Consider the following 20,139-nt stretch of genomic DNA (forward strand, 5'->3'; position numbering starts at 1 on the left):
TGTGTGGCGTTGAAAAGGAGCAAGCAGAGGACATGATAGAAAGGATTTTGCATCAAGAAAGTTTTGAAGATTTGGGTGGGCAATAATAGACAAAAGCCCTTAGAGGAGAAGGAAGAAAAGTTGTTACTATTATCATTTATATAGCAGTCTCTCAGCAAATATTCCCTGGGCTGCTTGCCACAAATCAATCTTTAAAAAGCAGCATTAAAATGTTTATTAAAATGTTTGTAGCTGATACTGTTTTAAAATAGGTTTTTATTTTATTTTCAATTGCATTATTTTGCTACTTGGTTCTCTGCCACAAAAATGACCCTTTATTTTATAGCCACTTTCCTCCATTTCACCGGCTATATTCCTCAGAAAGGAAGGTTAGACTGTATTTTTCAACTTGCCTGGAATCTTGACTTCCAGCAACTCCTGCAGCCAAGCTTGTGCCAAAGGTCTTACTCTGCTTAGGACCACATCAGCGAGGCGGAGAGGGGAGTCTTGTTGGGTTTGGGGGTCTCCCCCCAAATTATAACAATACTTAACCCTGGGCAGCACATCCTGTTATATCAAAAATTATTGTTCTTCATCTTAAAGAAAGCAAAAGACAGTGATGAAGAAGGTTAACTGAGAGAAGAAGAATTTATTTCCAACCAGGCCACTCCATTAAATGTGTTCTTGAGCTAAGACAGAATTCGAAAAGAAGCATAAGATATCGGCTGAACTGTGTGTTAAAAACACCAGGCGAGTCCATGCTTAAGGCTATTTATTACAAGTTTCCCACTGTATAATGCATCCTCTGTGGTTTTCTTCTTACAGCTCATTTTGCAACCCTTCCTCTTAGCCTGCTATTAAGCACTTGCAAAAGGATTTTGTAGGGCGCCATTGTGGTGTGAGAAAAGTACTCCGTAATCAGGCTGCAATCTGAGCCCAGGTAATTTGCAGTTGGTTGGACTGGAGCCAATGGGATCTCTGAGATCAATTTGCTCAGTATCAGGGTTCTGGCTGGCTGGGTACCTAAGAAGAGCCTGCTGGGTCAGGTCACACAGACCCAGCCCAACCATTAGGCAGGGTGAGACCATTGCCTCAGGCGGCAGAAGCTCCCCAAGCAGCATGCCTGTGGGTGCCCCACCTGCCCTGCCACCTCAGCCAGCGGAGAAGTGGTGCTACCATCTGTGCTGATTTTGGGCATGACTGCGTCTATTTGGGAAAAGACCTCACCCAAAATTGGTGCTGATTGTCTTTTGTAGTGGGTGCTGTGGCAGCAGGAGCAGGTAAATGGTTGCCCATAAGCTAGAGATTCCCCACCAGGGTACAGTGGTACCTCAGGTTACATACGCTTCAGGTTACAGACTCCGCTAACCCAGAAATAGTGCTTCCGGTTAAGAACTTTGCTTCAGGATGAGAACAGAAATCGTGCTCCGGTGGCGCGGCGGCAGCAGGAGGCCCCATTAGCTAAAGTGGTGCTTCAGGTTAAGAACAGTTTCCGGTTAAGTATGGACCTCCGGAACTAATTAAGTACTTAACCTGAGGTACCACTGTAATGGATAAGAAAAGCGATGGACTAGGTGGAATTGGTAGAGTCAACAGCAAAAATAAGAGAACCTAATGAGGATTGTTTTGTGGAAGGATGGAAGCCTTTTTCAGAATATTTAAAGCAATGTAGTATGATGAATTCATGAGCAGGATTTGAAGTATGAGCAACAGAAGAAATTAGAGGTTTTTGTATGGTGGTTATGATTATAAGCAAGGGGGAGAAATTGTAAACACCATGGAAAATGGGAAAGGAAGTAAAAGAAAAAAGAAAAAAATGTTGTGTTTTGGAGTGTATATGTGAATTTTTCGAAATTTAATAAAACACTGTACCAGCTCTTTTGCTTCTCTAGATCAGGCCCAATGCAAAGAATCAATTTACCATCTGCAGGAGCAAGTAAACAATTAAAAACATGCATCCCTGCCCTGCCCGTTATTGTAATGTGTGGCGTAAAGACTGGGAGCTTTCGCTAGCGGTGAGGCTTTTTCTCAGTCACCACTTGGTTAGTAGGAATGAATGAATTAATGTTTATTATTACGGTCAAACAGCCAGCATACTAAAACCAGAGTTTCTGCGTAGTTCTTTACAAAAACGATAAAGACAATCAGAATGGAATTTAACAATCAATATACTAATTAAATAGACTTGAAATGTGTGTCCAAGGAAACAAGAACTCCATTTAATAATAAGAAAACTGAACTATAAGCTGTAACAATTTGTGTTTACCCTCATTTACCCTGGAATTCAAACCTAACATCTTGCTTACAGCAGCTGTTTTTTTTCACCTGCCAGAAAGGGATGAATCAGAAGGCGAAGTGAGTTGCAAGAGATAAGAGCCTCTGATGAAACCAGGAACTCTTTGAAAAGTGATTGGTAAAGAGCGTTCCCTGGGGAAAATAGGCTCCTGTGAATTGCCCCCCCCCCCGAGTCTGCAAGGGGCACGCAGCAACTGGCAGAAGCCATGGCATCAGATATATCTCCTGTCCTAGTTCTGTCCATGGAAATGTAATCCTTTCTGCATGAGATGTAGAGGGATGTGAGGGGCAGATGGGGCTCATCATCCCGGGAAGGGAGCCCATCTAGGAGGACAAAAACTCTGGTCCTAAACCTCATTTGTCAGAAATGCTTTGAGAGTAAATCCCAGAGGAAAAATCCATACCTGCTGCCTTGTGGGATATCTTTGGGAGAAGCAAAGTAAACCCGATGCAAATCTGGAGTGGAGCCCTCAATGCGGTTAGATGGTGTCTTGTACACTGTCTCCTTCCAGCAACTCCTGCAGCCAAGCTGGTGCCAAACATACCGTATTGCTTTCCTTTCCTTTGGATCACATTAGCAAGGCGAAGAGGGGATGTCCTTGTCATCTGGGCAGCCCAGGGCCCCATACACACTGCCCAGGCTCACACCCCAAGGAAGAGAAATTGTGGAGGAGAATAACTCAAAGAACAGTTGCTGTTGTCCCTTCACCTCATTTACTGTCCCCAAGGCTCCCATCTCATATTACTCTTGATGGTGTAGCACTCCGAGTGAGGCTGGGAGACCTCAGACATGAATGCCAGATGCGGCCCCCAGACCCCTCTATCTGGCCCTCGCAACTCTCTCCTGGCCCCACACCCCACCAGCCCTACTTCACACCTTCCTTCAAACTAGCCTACTGTACCAAGTTAACATTTACATTTGTTGCTTTGCATCCACCATTTGCATGTGGTCCCCAGAAGACTGCTTAGATGGGAGTGTGGCCCTTAGGCAATTTAATTACTCTCTTTTTCAAGTGTCAAAGGTTCCCTCATTCAGCCATGAAGCTAAAGTTTGGACCATTACGGTAGCCTGGCAGACTGCAAAGTGCAGAGACGCACCATCTTAATTTCCCAGAGGTATCTATACATATGAATTACCTCATGAAAATTTAAGATTTGTGGCTGGCTACATGCCACACGTTTAAAGCCCACGACTTCCCCCAAAGAATCCTGGGAATTGTAGTTTGTAGTTTGTCAAGGGTGCTGGGAGATGCAGCCCTGTAAGGGGCAAAAAACAGTTCCCAGGACTGTTTGCAGGGAAGCATCACGTGCCTTAAATATATGTGGTGTATGACATGCAGCGTGTGCAACACACTGATAGATTCTATCCATTAAATATAGGTGATATAGATTGGTCCCATTCAAATTATGGTGAAGACAGATGGCATGAGGACCATAAAGCATATTGCAGTTAACAGTTCCTATCTAGCTCTTTTTTTCTTTTTTTGAAGGCAAAAGAAGAGAGTTTTATTGGAGTCTATCTGGCTCTTGTTGACGGGCAACTATGTGCATGTATCAACTGGCAGCCCCAGATGGCTTCTTCCAGGCACTGTTCTTCCTTGCTGGGTTAGGACATTTAAAAAGGAGCTCTGGAACACAATGTCAGAACAAAACTTGCATTTGTTCGTCAGAAATTATGGCTTCATGTTGTCCTTTCTGGTGTCTTGTTTCTCATAGGGTGCCAGGAGACGGTTGTGGCCAACACCCAAGTCACAAAGTAAAGAGACAACTTTCCCAAGTGTTAAATCACCTTCGCCCTTTTTCAGGTTCTTACCCTGGAGCAGTATGTTTTTTAAAATATTAAAAATATCTATGTTTTGTTGACTCAGCCTTGATATCATCATCATATACCAACAAATAGCAAACTTGGTGACATGGGGCCAATGAGAAATAAGAGTAAGGTTTCAGTACGAGAGAGGTACCCCTGTGTTTGGTGAACCCTAATGTTTGAGAAGTAGAAACACATTTATTTAGGAGGGAACAAACCTAACAGGGCAAAAATGGCTCCAGACAACCCACTGAAGACAGAATGTGCTCAGTGGCCAAAGAACGCTAAAAATTATCACGTTGGAAGGGATCCCAAAGGTCTTCTAGCCCTACCCCCTGCAATGAAGGGTGGGACAGGAATGGAGTATCCTGAAAAAAGGCAAGAGTGCTCCACAACTGCAATGTTTTGGTTGTGGATGGGGACTTTTGGATGATGGACCAAATTTGGCCGGGCAGTGGTCCCAATACTGCCTGCCAGGCTGTTCCTTGCAAGCCATGCCCACCTGCTCCATACCTGACAATCTATGTCACCTGGCTACAAAAGGAGCAACTGGGAGCTTAACATGAGCTCCCAACTGCTGGAGAAGGTTTGTTCCCAACACCCAAGTAGGGAGCCCACCTTGGTCCAATAGCACAAAGCTTTGTGTTAGCTGCAGCTTCAATGAAAACTTTGACAGCTGTGTTGTCCCGCATACTTGTCAGTCATCTGATATCATGATGTCAGGTGATTGACAGACACTATGTCCTACCCACTTGGTTTTGTTGAAGGCCCAGTGCCCCTGGGCTGGTAGGTATATTTAAAACAGGAGTGCAGAACCTGCTGCTCTCCATGTGTTGATAAACTACAACTCTTTCTTATCCCTTGCTTGCTAGGGCTGATGGGAGTTGGAAAGCAACCACATCTGCAAAAGAATTAAATAAGCCTTTGCTCCATTTGAGTGTCCACTGTTTTGCTGAGGAAAGGGGGAAGTTGAAATTAAGATGGTTTAGTAATTGAACACTTGGTCTCCTGACCCAAATGCTGAGGGTGATCATGAGATGGAGAATGGAATCAAGAAGGCATCTGAAAGAGGAAATGCTGTAGCAAAGGGTGATTTCAATTATTGTCACATTAGACTTGGAACATTTGCATGTTGGAGACACCAGGTTCATGCCTAAGGAGTAAAAGGGGTTGGGAGGGTGGGGAGGGAATTTCTGCCAAATATTTATTGGACCTTGGGAGCCATTTACTTAACAAATGCCTCCCTGCTGATAACAATCAGCTACACTGCTGGTTCCACCAACCCTCTTGTCTTAAGGAGCCTAAGGAGCCATGATTTAAACGGTCCTGACAAGTATCTCCTTTGTTAGGGAAATTATGGGTAAATGGTGTACAATGACTAGCAAAAAGCTGACAAAAGGGCATACCCTCCCTGTCCTTAGTGAATGGGAGAGGAGTCTTCTACTTCTTTGCCGATGGATCACTCAAAGCCAAGCAAGATTGTCTTCCATGAACATGGTCTTAACAGTGAGTCCGAAAGTGACTGCGGAGGTCAATTCTGATGCACACATCCTTCCTCAGTGGGGACATAGGTTTCCTGGCAGGAGTTGATCATGGTGATGGTTTGCCAAGCGTGCCTTCCTCTTAGCACATTTCTCCCTTTCATCCTGCATTTGAGCGTCTTCAAAGGTCATGACACTTTTGGTAAAGGCTGTTCTCCAATTGGAGCACTCGCAGGCCAGTGTTTCCCAAATGTCAGTGTTTATACTACTTTTTTTTAGATTTGCCTTGAGACAGTCTTTAAGGCTCTTTTGTTGACCACCAGCATTACACTTTCCATTTTTAAGTTCAGAATAGAGTAGTTGCGTTGGAAGACTATAATCAGGCATCCAAATAACACGACCAGTCCAATGAAGTTGATGAATCATTGCATCAACACTGGTGATCTTTGCTTCTTCCAGTACACTGGCATTAGTTTGCCTGTCTTCCCAAGTGACATGCAAATTTTTTTCGGAGACACCGTTGATGGAATCTTTTGAGGAGTTGGAGATGGCATTTATAAGTGGTCCATGTTTCGCAAGCATGCAGTAAGGTTGGTAGTACAATAGCTCCTGTAAACAAGCATTTTGCTTTCCCAGCAAATGTCCCGGTCCTCAAACACTCTGCACTTCAATTGGGAGAAAGCTGCACTCACAGAGCTCAGGCAATGCTGGATTTCCGCATCAATATTGGCCCATGTGGAAAGATAACCACCCAGGTAAGAGAAGTGATCAACACTTTCCAATGTTATAGTATTGAGTTGGATTTGTGGTGCTGCAGAGGGGTTGTTTTGTATTTGAACAACAACAACAAAATTCCTTCCAGTAGCACCTTAGAGACCAAGTAAGTGTGTTACTGGTATGAGCTTTCGTGTGCATGCACATTTCTGCAGATACACTGAAACAGAAGTCACCAGACCCTTATATGTAATGAGAGGGTGGGGAGGGGTGATTGGCTGATAGGCGTGGTAAACCTGTTGACGACTGTTAACGACTGCAATTGGTCTTACAGGAAAAAGCAAGGGGTGAGATGGCTAAAAATAGCTTTATCGTGTATAATGAGATAAGAATCCAATTTCTCTATTCAGACCAGGTCTCTCCATGGTTTTAAGTTTGGTAATAATTTGCAATTCAGCAATTTCTCTTTCCAGTCTATTTCTGAATTTTTTTGTGTTTGTTAGTGCAACGCATTGGTTTTTTTGGATGTTGAGTGATAGGCCAAGCTTTCTGTAAGCTTCTGCGAAGATATTTAGGATGGTTTGGAGGTCATCCTCTGAGAGCTGGACACCGCCCCCCCTGTCTTGTTATCGCTGACCTTTGACTCTGCTGGCTGGCGCTGTTGGGAGCCCTCCAACAGCATCCAAAAGGCCACAGGTTGCCATCCCTGCTCTACATATGAGGAGCATGGACTGTAAAAATGAGTGTATGCAAATCATCTGAAGCAATAACTTACATATGCAAATTAACTATAGCACTTCCCCCATACTTTGCTCCAGGAGAAATATCCAAATTACATTTTGATTGGCCTGTTATTGCAAGCTACCCCTGAGGCCATTTATTCAAATATCTGAAGAGCTGTCCCATGGAAGATGAAGCAAGTTTGTCTTCTGTTGCTCCAGAGGGTAGAACCCAAATCAATTGATTCAAATGAGAAGAGATTCCGAGAAAACATTAGGAAGAATTTTCCAACTGTTGTTGTTGTTTAGTCGTTTAGTCGTGTCCGACTCTTCGTGACCCCCTGGACCAGAGCACGCCAGGCACTCCTGTCTTCCACTGCCTCCCGCAGTTTGGTCAAACTCATGCTGGTAGCTTTGAGAACACTGTCCAACCATCTCGTCCTCTGTCGTCCCCTTCTCCTTGTGCCCTCAATCTTTCCCAACTTCAGGGTCTTTTCCAGGGAGTCTTTTCTTCTCATGAGGTGGCCAAAGTATTGGAGCCTCAGCTTCACGATCTGTCTTTCCAGTGAGCACTCAGGGCTGATTTCCTGAAGAATGGATACGTTTGATCTTCTTGCAGTCCATGGGACTCTCAAGAGTCTCCTCCAGCACCATTTCCAACAGTAAGAGCTGTTAAATGGGTGGAAAGGGCTTTGGAAGGTGATGGACCTCTCATTCACTGGAGGTTTTAAAGCAGAGATTGGAGGGAGCACCCGTTAGGGATTCTGTGATTTCTGCATTGCAGGAGTTGGACTAGATGACTATTATTCTATTTTCCCTGGCCTTAGCTTTGCCTCTCAGCAGCAACCGTTTCCCACTCTCACTTACTTGGGTTTTGAATCAAGGCCCAAGCATTTCCTTCCTACAGCAGATGCTACATATTTAGCCTCAAGTGAGGTGGTCAATAAGGTAGGAAGCCATTGCTAATTATACTATCCTTGTAAGTAGGTCACCTTGTTCTTCTCTTGCACGAGTTCTGGGCCTGCTAGGATCTAATGGAGTGCTTGCATTTCATGTATTTATTTAGAAAATGTCAGCGCTGCCCTTCAGTTAAAACTCTCAGGGGAGTATACAGGAAAATAATTAACAGTGCCATCTTAGACATGTCTTCTTCAGAAGTAAGCCACACCAAAGCCAACGGGGCTTCCTCTCAGGCAAGTGTGTTGATTGCAGACTAAGATAGTAACTATGTATAGTGCTACAGAAATAAAGCACAGAAGCAGCTTTGAAGCAAAGCCACAACCAATGCATTCATGGCCTTTTAGCCCCAATGTTTTAACTCTCCCTGCCCCATATCCTAGACATCCAGCCTTAGGGCTGCATCAAGCCAATGGCCCATCTAGTCCAGCACCCTGTTCTCCTAATGGCCAGCCAGATGCCTGTGGGAAGTCTGCAGGCAGGACATGAACGCAACTGCATTGCTCTCCTCTCCTGTGAGTTTCAGAAACTATGCGCTGCTTCTGATACTGACGGTAAATATAGCCATTAAGGCCAGTTGCTATCAATAGCTTTACGTTCCATGACATCACAGCATATGCTTTCGTAGACTAGAATGCACTTCATCAGCTGCATCATTGCTCCTAGCAGTGTAGTGTGGGCAGGATGGAATTGCAAATGGTTATCAGAGGGCAATGCAATGAATTGCACGGAGTGCAGACCACCTTACTCTCAATACATGCCCACTTGACTGCTTTGGGGTGAGGAACTGGCACCTTTAGAAGTGCCAGTTAACATTTCTGCCATGCGTGCTAGCAATCAGTCTTTCAGTGTGGCAGCCACAAGAAAAGCTATGCACACGAAAGCTCATACCAATAACAAACTTAGTTGGTCTCTAAGGTGCTACTGAAGGAATTTTTTTGTTTTGTTTCCCTGCCCATTGATATTACTGATTTTACTTCTACTTTGCATCAACAGAAGTCTAGTGTCCAGATCAAGGGAAGTAATAGTTTCTAGATCTATTCTGCCTTGGTCAGACCACACTTGGAATACTGTTTCCAATTTTGGGCACCACAATTTAAGGAGGTTGACAAGCTGAAACATGTGCAGAGGAGGGTGACCAAGATGATCAAGCGTCAGGAAACCAAGCCTTATGAGGAGCACTTGAAGGAGCTGGGTATGTTTATCCTGGAAAAGAGGAGACTGAGAGGAGATGTAATAGCCATCTTCAAATATCTTAAGGACTGTCTCATGGAGGAGGGAGCATGCTTGTTTTCTCCTGCTCTGGAAGGTAGGACTCGAACTAATGGCTTCCAGTTGCAAGAAAGGAGATTCTGACTAAACATTCGGGAAAACTTTCTGAAAGTAAGAGCTGTTCAGCAGTGGAACAGACTCCCACGAGAGGTGGTGGACTCTCCTTCCTTGGAGGTTTTTAAACAGAGGTCGGATGGCCATCTGCCATGGGCGCTTTAGCTGAGATTCCTGCATTGCAAGGGGTTGAAGTAGATGGCCCTGGGGGTTCCTTCCAACTCTAAGATTCTATGATAAACTTAATGTGCATTTCATAGAATCATAGACTTGTTGGAAGGGATTAAGAGCGTCACCTAGACCACCCCCCTGTAATTCAGGAAAGCTTTCTCCTAACGTGCGGGTAGAAGCAACGACCCTGAGACCAGTTTGTTGTTAAAGTTACTGGTATTCGCACTGAACGTTTCCGTTGATTATCTGAACTACTTATGAGGTTTTGGTTGATTAAAGGGTACATGAACCTTGTCAAATAAAACTAATCCGCTCCTATCCACTCCGCGCATCCGGTGAAGCCGGCTCAGTACCAGCGCAAAATCCTATGGGCGTTTTTTACAAAGAAAAATCGAACTGAACTCATTCCGGGTGGGGGGAGAAGCTCCCCTTTCCCCAAAACCTCCGCGCGCGCAGAGACTGCAGATTAACAGCGACAACAGGCCTACAGAAGCGAGCCCCGCAGCACCCCATTCAGTTCAATGGGACCCCATTACCAGGGAAAGCGCGCACGGGTCCGCGCAGCTCAAAACCGGCTCGTGCCGTTTGCAGCTCCCGTTGCAATATACCCCAAAATCAGAGCTGGGAACCCTCCACCCCCCCCACTCCACCGGACTAGCAAGCAAACACGTGCGCCGCCCTCGGGAGGGGGAAGCGCACGTGTGAAGCGCCCAGAAGGACCCGGGAGGCGCTCAGAACGTTCAGGACCCGGCCGGCGAGAGGAGAGGATAAGGGTGGGAGGAGCCTGCGGGGAAAGGAGCCGGCTTGCCGCCCCGCGCGCTGCCTTGTGGGATGCGTAGTCCCTCTCCCCAGCCCTAGCAGGGGCACTGACAGGGATCGCGGACTACATCTCCCGAAGCACCCCGCGAAGGAGGGGAAAAGAAGACTGCTGGTGGTGGTGCTAAGTGGTAGTGGACTGGGCTGCCCGCGGGTGCCCGCGCAGGCGCAGTGCGACTGAGGAGCCGTTCTGAGGTTCTCGGGCTGCCTATTGACCCCAGTTGTGGCTCCGGGGCCGCTGAGGGCTGTAGAGGCGCTGTCGCTCAAGCCAGGTAGGAGGGCGGTTATTCAAATAGAGGGGGACCCCGATTATTTAAATTGGGGAAATGCCCCCCTCCCCTCACAAGACACTTGAGGAGGGGGGACGGCTTAAATGAGGTTTGTTCTCCTCAGAAGTCCTTTTTTGGGGGGCAGGGGCTGTTATGGGGACCTCAGGCGTCGTTTTTGTGAGGGGGGGTTATATATATATTTTGGGGGGAGCTGCTCCTGAAGACTTCCCTTCTCTCCACCCTGGACTCTGAACGGAGTTCCTTGTAAAGAAAAGGTGGAGGCTGTTGGGTTTTTTTGGGGGGGGGTGTTTTGGAAGGTGCGGGGGGAGAGAAGGAGGACATTTTGAAAGAGATCCGCCGGGGAGGCGCCCCTCTCCCCCCCCAATACCTTTGACTTTGGGCTGGGGTTTTTTGTTTGTAATTTATTTATGGGAGGGGGCGGCGGCCTACCAATGCATGAGACATTTCGTGCGGGGTGGGGCCAGGAACGGGCAGGATTGGAAAGGGGACATACATATCTATCTATAGATTTGCATATGCAGTCAGAAGATTAACAGTACCAAAAGGACGGCCTTCCCTAATTGCTGATGCAGCCTCGGTTCCAGTAAGAAGTGGAATCTCATTTCCTCCTTTCTTTCTTCTCCCCCAAGCAAAAAAAACAACAACAAAAAACCTCCACCTCCCTATCATTCCCAGTTTATTCAGGAGCCTAGATTCGTTTCTTCCTCTTCGTTTTGCAAACTTGGGCAGTTCTTTGTGCCACCCACGCTCTTCCTCATCGAGACCTTTGGGGCAGAGCCTTGAAGGGGGCAGTGAAACAGACATCACTTTCCTTAAGTGGGGAGGGCAACTGGGGGGAGAGGGCGTTGGGAGTCCTTCTGAAGGTCTGGCTGACCACTTCTGTGCCTGTTTACTTGGGAGGAAGGCCCACCGTGCTCAATAGTGACATAGGCTTGCTCTCAGGTAGGTGGCTGGCATTAGGATCACAGCCTTTTGTGTGCGCTGCTCACAGAAATTGGTGTGTGTGAGAGAGAGATTAGAAGGTGCAGAGTCAGACCTGGTGTTTTTCCTCTCCTGCCCTACCAGTGGTTTAGGATGCTCCCTCCCTTGCACACTCCTGCAGAACAGCACATCTTTCTACAAATCTAGTGACAAAGGACTTTCCTGTTCTCCCTTTTCATGCAGAATAATGATTTTTCAGTCATCCAAGTCCTCCCTCTTTCACTTTGCTGTGCTTTTTAAAGGGCAGTCCCTCACCCTCTTCAGGTATCTGCATGGAAGTGAATGGGATTGTGAAATGGCCTATGCAGAGCAGTTTACAGGTTGAGGACCCCTCCCTTGTTTACGTTGCTGCTGCTGCTTTTTTCAGTGGCAGAAGGGAGGCTGCCTAGTGCTGGGTACCTTTCAAGAGACGTAAGGGTTGAGAAACAGAGGTTAGGCGCTGTCGCTGCTGCCCCACAGTTCTAAAATTATGCATTAAAAGTGTTGTTTAAAACAAGAACTGCTTGCTGCTGTTTATAAATTGGCCCCACAGATGGTGCTGCAAACAAAGTAATGGATGACCAAGCATCAGATCTGGCAGCACAGAGAGAGGATGCAGAATCATCCTCCTGACTACCCAGAAATTTTATAAGGGAGTGGTGTTCTGTGGATGTTTTTTTCTTGGGGGAGGGTGTTCAGTATAGATCCCTTGGAACAAGTTAAATGCAGCTACCCTGATGAGCTGCAAATGAAAAGGACAGTTGGAAAATAGCTTTTCTAAAGATCTTTAAATTCATGTGAAGACTTGTGCAGTTTTTACCAATGACAAATATGATTATTTCATGGCAACGTAGCAAGATTTGCGGACTCGCGCACTCTGAGGCTGTTTCATAGATCTGCTATGATGTATTAATTTTTTTTGTAAAGACTGCTTTAAATGCCCTTGGGGTATCAAAGGCAATGACACCAGATCATCCCCAAGGGATGGCTTTATAGACAGTTGATTTGTTGCCATAACCTTAAAAAGGGGTGAGGAAAGGAATATGGACATCATTGGGAGGATGAAAACATAGTAACATGAAGGAGTTCCTATGGGAGGTATAGTTGCTTACAGTGTGATCCCAGCTATTTTCTACTTGAAACTAAGACCAATTGAATTCTATGGTGTTTACTCCATTACATAAGATTAGGACTGCAGCCTTAGTGACTAATACACTGAACTTGCATTGTTGCTGTATTAGTTGTACCACATTTGAGACACAGTGTGAGGTGCATTAATACAGTGCATTGGCTGTAACTATTGCATAGTGCAAGATAACATTCAAATGAACTTGCAGAGAATAACAGCTTGTTTTCTGCATGTGCATTTCTTCAAAAGTGACTGCATCTTCTTATCCTTGCCTTAAAAATAAACCTGTTTCTTTGACAGATTTATGTGGAAAATAGATTCTTAGCTAGTTATGAGTAACATAAAATAGTTTGAGTGGGGTCCTATAAGAATAAAGATGAAACAACAGATTTCTAAAAGGAATATGTTCTTCCCATTGGGAGGCTATATTTGTGCAGTGGCAATTATACCTTCCTTGCTGATATGGATATTCAGTCTGAAATAGCAACAATTGTTGTGGAGATTGGCACCCATAGACACTGTCCCTGGAAGTACCATAACTCCTTATAGACTAGTATGTTACAGCTGTGGACAGAACTGCAATTTGTTTTTTGTGTTACCATGAGGCATAATCCCTTTTTTGCCACTTTCTGTCTGTAGGAACTTAAAGTATGTGTTTTGTTGAAGCCAACTTTGTGCCTTGTGCTGCTTAGAATAGCTGGGTTTCCATTCTTCCTAATGCATAGTTCCGTCCGACAAAAGCTTAGTTTTATTCATATTGCTACATCTTGTGCTTTTTTCTTTTGGAAACATGTAGTGAAATTCAGGAGTGTGTTGATAGGTCTGTTCAGTCAAATACAGTAGTCACTCATGACCTTTCTATGCTTTTCAAGATCATGGCTGGGTTCTGCATTTGCAGATATCCTGCTGCATGTTAAGAATTGTGAAGTGTTTTAGAACAGATGATAAAGCTATCTTCAGGCACATGGACTCCAAATGCTGCTTCTGAAACTTGCATGACAAACTTTTTAGGGAGTAGTGCGTGTGTTTCTCTTTACTTTGAGATCACTGCTGGGGTAGATCTGCAGCAATGTTAGACACTCAGGTATATAATCTAATCGCCCAATGGCACCTTAGACCTAGGTTACAGTTGCCACAATGGAATGTCTCGGCACTGCCTCCCCTCCAAATTCATGATGGTGATGATTAATTCCATTTCTATACCACTTTAAATTGTAAAGAACAAATCTCAAAGCGGTTTACAACACATTAAAACATCAAATAAAACAATCCAGAATAAATCAAATTCAAGCTTGAAATAAAATATTTCAGATCCTTCTCAAAGTGACATTTTGCTTTCCCCAATCACCAACCTGGCATTAAGAGATCTCTGTGTGACAGCAGTTGGACCCGCACCAGTCACAAAATGTTCCTGGTGCTTGGCTAATTTCTGACATGGATCTGCAGGGGTAACGGAAGGATAGTAGCATGGTCATATTTTGCTATAGGATTCAAAAACTGCAATCCAAGCCTGTTTAAAACACCCATAAAAGATACGGGGCGTGATGATTCTAATGCAAGATTGCTTTGTCTCTTTTTCCTCCAGAGTTTTCTGTGTGGCAGATACATTTGTTAACCCTGGCGTTAACAGAAGGAGAAGATGAAAGATATCGATCTAGGAAAAGAATATGTTATACCCAGTCCTGGGTATAGAAATGTGAGGGAGAGAGGCAGCCCAGGCCAACATGAAGAACAAGATGGGCTGAATTACCAGCAAGACAAACACAAGGTCAGGAGCTGTGATTTTTGTCTTTTGAGTGGCAGCTTTTGGAACTGCCTAGTTTAGTAGCTTTAATTTTATTACGTCAGCTTCATAATTATAATGAGAACATAAGAGCCTATAGAGGTCCGGAGGGTGGCAATATGAGAACAGGCTTTCTCTGTGGTGGGTTCCCACTTGCGGATTGTTCTCCCTAGGTAGGCTCACTTGGCGCTTTTGTTACATATGTTTAGGCGCCAGGCAAAAACATTCCTCTTCTCTCGGGCCTTTGGCTAATTAAACCCGTCTGTGGCCTTTTAAACTGGTGTGTTTTATTGGTAATTTTTGTTACTATGTTATGTATTTTTGTGTTTTTATATTGCCATGTGATCCTCAGATGAAGGGTGGTATAAAAACCACTGATTTTATTAAACCACTGATTTAATAAAAACAAACAAGCAAACAGAATTTCACAGTTGCTGTCACAGAAAATGCTGTGTGCCAGATTCCAGTAGATTATGTGTCATGCAGTAAAGAGACCTGTGATGAGGATACACTCTCACAGATCATAGAATTATATAATTGTTAAAAACTTCCAAGGAAGGAGAGTTCTTGGATAGTAGAAACTCTCCTTGTTGCCTGCTTGAATGAAATTGTTGGTCGTCACTGGCTTATTTATATGCTATTATTATTGGTATTGGTGTATCCTTGCTGATGGGTTTGCCTAGTAGAGTCAGATTTGTGTGGCAGCTGCTTTCGTTAGTTTTCCCAACTCTTGTTACCCAAGATCTGAAATGGAGGTGCTGTAGATCAAACCTTGTATGTCTTGGTGCTGATGCTTCATCACCTGCTTTTTTTAAAGCAATGCATCCTTCGAATCATTCATGCACCTGTGGAATGTCAACCAGTTTGCTCTTGATGTCTGGCAGTCAAAGTAGTATGGGTTAATTCATAGACACCCTGCTTATTGCAGGTAGTTAGGCTGCTTTGGGGACGTGGGTGACGCCGTGGGTTAAACCACAGAGCCTAGGACTTGCCGATCAGAAGGTCAGCGGTTCGAATCCCTGCGACGGGGTGAGCTCCCGTTGCTCAGTTTCTGCTCCTGCCAACCTAGCAGTTCGAAAGCACATCAAAGTGCAAGTAGATAAATAGGTACCGCTCTGGTGGGAAGGTAAACAGCGTTTCCATGCGCTGCTCTGGTTCGCCAGAAGCAGCTTAGTCATGCTGGCCACATGACCCGGAGCTGTATGCCGGCTCCCTCGGCCAATAAAGCAAGATGAGCGCCGCAACCCCAGAGTCGGTCACGACTGGACCTAATGGTCAGGGGTCCCTTTACCTTTATCTAGGCTGCTTTGAGATGAGCGTATTATTTAGTACCATGAGGATTTCAGTGAGTGTGGTTGTCCTTTCATATTCATAATTATAATGGTAATAGCAAGGGTTTGGAATCCATTTGTGTCCCATGAGGTGTTGAAGTTCTAATAGGCCTTCTGGTTTCTGGAGGCTGTATGTAGCCAGGGGATAGTTTTACCTACTGAGGGATGGGTGATTTTTTGAGATATTCTGTGAAAAGTGCTGGTAAAATGGAAAATCCTTCTTCCTGGGGAAACCCAGCCAGATAGGCAGGGTATAAATAATAAAATTATTATTAAAATTATTAATACTTATTAGAAAAAAGTTCATGATGCAATCATAAGAAAACCAAATTGAACCAGTGAACACTCTTGGCTAATTGTGATTTAGGGGTAGTTTATTCAATGAGAAGAATCAGATTTCATGCAAACAGCCATGCATTTCATAGATCATAGTAGTGCTGACTCTTCATTGTACACATTTTATGAAATTCTAGCCTTTGCCTTAAAAAAATCTGCATCTTAATTAGGAAATAGGGTTTTACATAAATAATAAAATTGCCCCGGAAATTGTCTGCTGTCATTCTGCTGCTCTACCGCTGTTCTTGCAATGTGTGCAGCCTAGGTTGGGGGGGGGAATCCAATTATTTTTGGAAAGTGTGGGAGGCCTAGTAATTTTGATAGAGATGGATACTTTGCTTTGCAACCAGATGCATAAACAACAGCAACAAACCAATACTCTGGGAAACTTTGGAAAAGGGTAATTGTTAACAGAAAGTAGCTTATGATTGCATAACATGATTGGCATGTTGCTTACCTAATTTTTACCTTTTGCCTTACCTAGTTATGGCTGCTCTGTGCATGAGAATTCCTGTTTTTATATGCTATACCCAAACACATTGAGTCTTGTTAGTGGGAGCCCTCCTGCGCCCCAGCTGAGCCATAGAAAAAGGCTGTGTTGTCCCAGCCTGCTAGGTGCTGGGGTGAAACCGCCTCAACTCTTGCGGCAATTTCACCCAGGGCCTTGCAGGCTGAGGCCAATGCAGCTTGTTTTTTCAACATTGCAGTATATCACCAGACCAGTGTTTGGCTGGTGATACACTGCCATTGTTGTAAACAAAAATTGCCCTTTTCCCTTATGGGGTATTCAAGAGCCCATATAGAGTCCTTACATAGGTTCCCTATTGGTTGGAGAAGATAACAGAGGCCAACCAGAGAATATTGAGAAGCAAAGCAGCTAGTAAGCTTGATCTTTATTGATCTGTTGCAACTGGGTGCTCCCCTCACCCGCAGGAGAGAGGAGAACCCAGGAAAATGACGGCACAAGGCCTTATAAAGACTTTTGAAATCGCCACACTTTAGATCAAGACCACCCCCAGAAACATCATACATACATCACAGAAGGGGTGTAACCTAAGACCACCCCTCAGATACATCACACCTACATCACCAAAAAGTCGGTCTTAAAACAGAAATTTGAATGTTGTTTTTCTCCTGTCCTTGTTATATCTTCTGTCTGGCAGGTTACTTGATTGGATTTCCTGGGTAGCCTGGCCAGTCTTTTGTAATGATAAATACTTAGTTCCTGGGCCATGTCACAGGCTCACACCCTATTCATATCTTAAATGTGCCCTTAAGACAGGATTTGTGAGGAAAGAGACAATGGGGAGGTTTCCCACTTTGACCTTGCAGAGAAAACATTTGCTCAGTTTAGGAATCAAAATGGTTCCAGGTTGGTCTTCCTGTGCTGATCTATGTACATGCTTGGTTAGTACATTTATGAACATTTCCATATATCTAAGACCATAAAATTCCTATCACACCATGTTGAAATGCTGAATATGTTTGAAATGTTTGAAGTGTTGAATATTGCCCAGCCCTATAACACTCTTACTGAGATGTGAACTGAGCCAGGGCTTCATCTTCTTTTTTGTTGCATCTGTTGAAGATGCAGCTCTGTCCCATAAAAGCTTATGCTGCAATATATATGGTGCTTTTGTGCTGCTGCTGCTCCTGCCCCCAAATGAAGGAATGTGTTCAAGTGAGTTAATGGAAAACTCCCCCTGCCACTGTTTTTTTCAGCAGGTGCCCCATAAGAGCTTGGAACCTCAAAGACTGCGCTGTGGGTCATAGTTTCAAGTGCAGTGTCAGCTCTTAGCTTCTCCTTAATGCTATAGGCTTCCTGCTGTTGCTTGTGACTCAGCAGAATATTGCTCTCATTGTTAGGGGAAGTTAGAATGCCTGTGTTCAAATGCTGGTGGTGACCTTTCACTAAGCTGGTTCCACTGGTGAAATCCAGAATCCAATAGTAGCACTTAACTGGCACATTTCTGGTGACAACAGTGTTTCTATAGGCAGGCATCATTCTCTTTAAACTACAAGGATTCGAGAGCATTGCAGCCACTGTAGTCTGATAGCTCTTCAGATTGGTTTATGTCCTAGCTTGGGTTTATGCATTGTGTAACATTCTCAGCAAAGAAGCTTGAAGCAGCTAGGGGTAGTTGCCTGTGGACTGTGCAGCTAATGTAGCATATTTTTAATGTTCTCTGCTCTCCTTGGAGGCTTCCTTTATCATAATCTGGCCAATTGAACGTGGGTCTGTTAAGTATCTGCGAACAATGTTTGTGAAATGGTGGAGGAAAGAGTTTAAAAAGAAGGTGTCGAAAGCATGGATAATACAATATCCATTTCTGGATACACACATCAAGAGAGCTGCAATTGTGTTGCAAAAATGGGCTGAGCCAAACATTTATCAGAATCAGAATTAGGGGGTTGTATCCAACAGGGCTCCCCCTTCTTTCTTCTGTGTCCTCCTCCCTATTTGCTCCAGAGCGTCTCCCAGCATTTTGGAGCCAATTTTGCAGGTGTGTGAGGGCATCAGAGGAGACTGAGTTTCTTTGGATTTAAACTGATCTGGGGCTATTTTTTACTCCCCTTCAACTAACTGCCTTGCCACTCAACCCAGAACAGAGAGTTTTGTGGCCCTGTTAAAGTTTAAAAAGTGAAAGGATTATCCAGTGGAGTGGGAGGAAATATCCTCTTGGTATCAGCAATGAAATTTATAAACTTAGCTGGTCTGCTTGTGTCCTTTCCACTTCACAGTGTAGGCTACACAGCCTTTTGTCATCATTCATGCTTGGAAAAATGTTGGGCCATGACAGTGTGCTCTCCCACACTTTATGTTCCTTGTGTTCAGAATGATTCACAAGTAGCATTTTCTTGCCTGAAACAAGACAGGAAATCAGTCTTGCTATGACCTGCTGTCATTCTGGAGTTTTCATTTGAGCTCTCCAAGTCTGTGCAGCAACAGGAAAAAAGAGGCTAATCCACATAATGAAATATTAGAAAAGAGATTAAAAACAGACAGTATCATAATGCTGTCTTATAAATCTGGGGAATGCTGTCACTCGAATGCTGTGTATACTTCTGATGGTCCTAATTAATTACGTTGGTTCTAAATACTGTATTTCTCACACCTGTCTGTTTTCCATTGGGGTACCTTATTACTAGTTTCTTTCCCCTTGATGTTTGCAGTTCGGTATATAAAACTTACAAAGCTATTCTTATAGATTTATTTTTATTCCTACCCTCACACAACATTTGACCTTCTGTTTTCAGTTTTCGGTTGTGTTAGGCTCTCAATAAATAAATAAAATTGCAGCGTGAGAGATATAATCACTGGCTTGCCTCTGCTTCATAGCACTCCTGTATTGCTCTTACCATTGCAATTTCTGTCATCTGCCTAGCATCCCATTCAAAGCTATCCAGTTAACTCCTTAACAATATATATCTACGTTCCTCTTTTCTTGCAGAACTATTGTTCATGCCCTCTTCTTTTTGAGGGTGTTTGGTCTGTACTTGCCTTCTCTTTTCTCCTCCCAGCTGTGCCAGGCAGCCACTAGGCGGGTCTTGTTGTTTTCTGTCATTGCAATTCAGGCCCCTCCTGTGTCCTTGCAGCCTAGCCTTCAGATGCCCTTGGTGGACGGAAGGCATTTCTGCATCCCATGGAGTAGACATGGGAAATGTTGCAATAGTGCGCCCTTTCACATTCTTTCTTTTTATTTCTTTAAAAACCAAACCCAAAACTTGGCTGTGGCCTCGTTGAAAAACAAAAGTATTAAATTGTCACTTGAAATAATGAAGGGCCTTGCTAGAAGGATAAAAGACATGTAGAAACGAAGTTGCTGAAGTGATCAAACTCTTGCTATTCTTTCCTCCAGGCTACATGTTTTTTGAAATTTATTGCAACTAAGCCTTTTTAACACCTTGCTTGGCAAGGAAGTCCACAAATCACACAGTGTGAGGAGAGACTGTGCAAGGAACACATTATGTAAATGTGCTGAAATGAGTAACTATTTGTGAGAGTTGTATTCATATTTTACGCCAGTGGTTTTAGGGAAGCATG

The 20,139-nt window shown here is 44.2% G+C and overlaps 1 protein-coding gene across 6 annotated transcripts in view; it reads left to right on the plus strand.

Moving 5' to 3' along the window:
- Positions 1-10,398: 10,398 nt before the first annotated feature.
- The window catches only part of ABCC5 (ATP binding cassette subfamily C member 5), a 45,240-nt gene continuing 35,499 nt past the window's right edge, over positions 10,399-20,139 (plus strand). For 2 of the 6 annotated variants that reach the window (XR_008330751.1, XM_053390790.1), the window contains exons 1-2: positions 10,401-10,537; positions 14,230-14,412. Coding sequence is in view for 4 of the 6 variants with exons in the window: in XM_053390790.1 (XP_053246765.1) it covers positions 14,284-14,412 (129 nt within the window). In the remaining 2 variants the exon portion in view is untranslated. Of the gene's footprint in view, positions 10,538-11,475; positions 11,498-14,229; positions 14,413-20,139 lie in introns of those variants that run through there. The other 4 variants (XM_053390792.1, XM_053390785.1, XM_053390787.1 and 1 more) reach the window with 4 other exon arrangements.

Source organism: Podarcis raffonei, chromosome 5 (genome assembly GCF_027172205.1).
Source record: "Podarcis raffonei isolate rPodRaf1 chromosome 5, rPodRaf1.pri, whole genome shotgun sequence".
Taxonomy (NCBI): domain Eukaryota; kingdom Metazoa; phylum Chordata; class Lepidosauria; order Squamata; family Lacertidae; genus Podarcis; species Podarcis raffonei.